Source organism: Saccostrea cucullata, unplaced genomic scaffold (assembly GCF_032062105.1).
Source record: "Saccostrea cucullata isolate Sc308-1 unplaced genomic scaffold, CSIRO_AGI_Scuc_v1 ctg2074, whole genome shotgun sequence".
In the NCBI taxonomy this organism is placed as follows: Eukaryota; Metazoa; Mollusca; class Bivalvia; order Ostreida; family Ostreidae; genus Saccostrea; species Saccostrea cuccullata.
This window is the reverse complement of record NW_026938183.1, coordinates 112,985-116,024: the sequence shown is the minus strand read 5'-3', so window position 1 is coordinate 116,024 and position 3,040 is coordinate 112,985. Positions and strand designations below refer to the sequence as shown.

General features: G+C 34.7%; 1 protein-coding gene across 1 annotated transcript; it reads left to right on the top strand.

Moving 5' to 3' along the window:
- Positions 1-147: 147 nt before the first annotated feature.
- On the top strand, positions 148-2,683 carry LOC134249583 (uncharacterized). The gene is made up of 3 exons (XM_062731920.1): positions 148-192; positions 1,063-1,174; positions 1,629-2,683. The coding sequence occupies exons 1-3, from the start codon at positions 148-150 to the stop codon at positions 2,666-2,668; spliced, it is 1,197 nt and encodes a 398-aa protein (XP_062587904.1). The 3' UTR covers positions 2,669-2,683.
- Positions 2,684-3,040: the final 357 nt, after the last annotated feature.

Sequence of the window (3,040 nt, the reverse complement as noted above, 5' to 3'; positions counted from 1 at the left end):
ACTATGCCTAAATCATGTAAATAGTAGGCAGGGTTTGACACATAGTGCACTCGCCTCCGGCTCGTCCACCATGTGTCAAACCCTGCCTACTATTTAGGCATAGTACATGCATAATGCAACACTATTATATAAATATCCCAACACCACATGTATGTGGCCTTTGTCACCAATCTGATTGGATACGAAGATCAAGTAGGCTCTAAGTGAGATAACCGGAGGCCTGTTCAGCAGAGCGAACGCTCGCAAAAAAATTACTATTGGAGATACATGTATAAGGAAATTTGGTGAGCGCTCGCGAACGTTCGCTCTGCTGAACAGGCCTCAGTTTTTAAACCGCGGCAAGAATACGATAAATTGATGTCACAAAGGTTTCAATAACCTCCTTTAAAGTCATCTTTTTGCAAATTCTATAACCTATAGAGTTGGGACTAAGCTCCAGACAGCTCAGTATTACGTTACGCTACAACTCCATATCTCTAGCTTTGAATATTTTAAAGCCAAGCTTTGTTTTGTTTTTGAATCAAAATATAGTATTATTTACAAGCTAATTCAGAGAATCGGTGTCCCCGCTTTAGGAAAAAAGAGCATGCGCGGGGTCGAAGGTGGAAAGGACATTTTACGAAGGGCATGCGGGGCCATAGGGAGTAATGGAATAAAACTTCATTCGGAAATAGAATTTTTACAAAAATACAGAAAGTATGAATTTATTACCTTGACCTGTGACCTTTTGACGTCAAAATAAATAGGGGTCTTCCCTTACAGCCATTAGAAGTTATGGTATAAAATTTAGCTGGAAATTTAAAAGCTCAGAAGCTTTTCGAGATGTCACGCAAAACGAAAGTGTTAAACAGACAGAATGTATGAAATGATGATCTTAAATTGACCTTTGACCTCAAAATCAAAAGGCTTCTTTCATAAGCCATAGAGTTGCTGTGTAAAATTTTATTGCAAAAGCTTTTCAAGATATCGCGCGGGAACGAAAATGTTACGGACAGACCGAATATCCTCCCGTAAAAAAATATATAATTTTATACATGTTACTATGATGTATATATTTTTTAGTTGCATCGAGAAGTTGCTTATCAAGATTTATCTGCGTCATTCGATGCCGAGGAAATTCTGTTGCATGGTTCTGTTGGAGGCATTCAGAATCAGAGAAAGCAATTATTTAGAGGTCAGTTTGATCTTGATTTTAATTTTACCAGAATCAATATTACGCAGTTTATTTTGTGAATTGTTCGTCTTTTATGAAATACATTAATTGCTATTCTATGGTATGCCGATTTGTAAACTAATAATTGGGGGGATGTCTTCTAGCTATATCAAGGGATATCTTGAATTGAAAGATATGTCTCTTCATCTTGGATAGATACATGTTCCTCTTTCGAAAACATTCTTCATAAATATACCAAACGTTAATGTATGAATTAAACAGCTAGATATCGATAATAGTGAAAAATGGATTTGTTAATCAACCTGTATTTTATTTCTTTTATGAATTAAAACTATCAATAATAAGGCTGTAAGTTTCATAGGACACATCAGTATTTAGTCATTTTAAAATATCTTATTGACTTTTAATTAATGAATTCATGTTTTTAATGTTTTTTAATGATTTAAATTCCCAGAGCTTCCAACCTCCACAGTTTTCTACACGAAATCCCAAGAAACCCCGACAGAAGATCAGGGGCACAAATACATTTGCATCAAGAAATATGATAAAAATTTTGCAAATGTCTTAGATGATAATATAAGCCACGAAAATCAGTACGAAACTACAAGTATTTATCAAATGTTTGAAGATAAACATAAAAGAACTTCATTCAAGCTTAAGGAAGATCGGAAATCACCAGAATTGACGGTCAGTAGAAACACGGACATAAAGATTGCTCCACTGTCAAAACAGTTGCCAAGACATTCCCGTAAGAGCAGCGACGACACAAACGAAGCACATTCAGCAAGACACAGTGAAAATACAGTCTCCCAAATTTATATTGACCACACACAAGATTTACACTGCATCGAAACATATGACGAAAAAGATGACGATGAAAATGATTTGATCACCACTAAAATTCACGAACCTGTTAAACAAAATCGTTTGCTTAAATACGAGAGGAAAGAATCTAATGATGAAAAGGAAATTAGAAAAACACCAGTTGAAAATGAAATCTTTGGTATAAGAGATGACTTTACAAAAGGTATAAATTATCAAGATCAGCCCGATATTATCGGCGATGTATCTCCGATTTCAGATAGCAATCGATATAGCGTTCAAAATTCCTTCAGTGAAAGTGGAAAGGACATCGTAGAAGACTTTGGCCAGCAAAATGATGTTAAAAAGATAAATACGATTGAGGGTGTTGGACAATTTGAAAAGTCTGGTGATAAATTTCAAGAAAAAACAAATGGACTAGATGATGTTTCTTCTAACAACACCAATGAATGGGATATGGACATTTCTGATTTAGAATCTGAAAGTTCAATTGAAACAGAAACTGAAGTACAATCAAATACTGATTCAAATACTGAAGTGAAACAGCCACACCGCCATAACATTCAGAGGAGGAAGGGTCCAAGATATGACTCCAGAAGGAAGTATCTCAGTGTACATACCCCTAAAAGAAACCTCAGAACAAGTCTGTCAAACGCTGACAGTATAGGATAAAGATAATATATGCAAATAAATTCATTTTAAAAATTCTGATTTCATTTATAAAGTATGACAAGCATGCAAATAAGCAAGACAGAAAAGAGATGTACAATGTATAACGCTAAGGTGTATAATAACAGAAGGAATGTGCAACTGTAACTTTAAAACTTGCAACTCTCTCTATCATAAAATGTTTGAATTACATGTACATATGAATTAATGTGAAAGGGTTTATTTTAACAATAAAATGCTTTCTTTGTTTGTTATTAATGGAATTAACGGAAGCAGCTGTTGCAGAAAAAATGCATAACCCGCTTACGCGAGTTGTGTAAATTTTTTCTGCAATAGCTGCGACCGTTAATTCCAGTAACAACAAACAAAGAAAGA

Coding starts and splice junctions, on each gene's coding strand:
- LOC134249583 (XM_062731920.1), top strand. CDS start 148: ATGTATGTGGCCTTTGTCACCAATCTGATTGGATACGAAGATCAA. Junction 193..1,062: donor TGATTGGATACGAAGATCAA/GTAGGCTCTAAG, acceptor TATATTTTTTAG/TTGCATCGAGAAGTTGCTTA. Junction 1,175..1,628: donor GAGAAAGCAATTATTTAGAG/GTCAGTTTGATC, acceptor TTAAATTCCCAG/AGCTTCCAACCTCCACAGTT.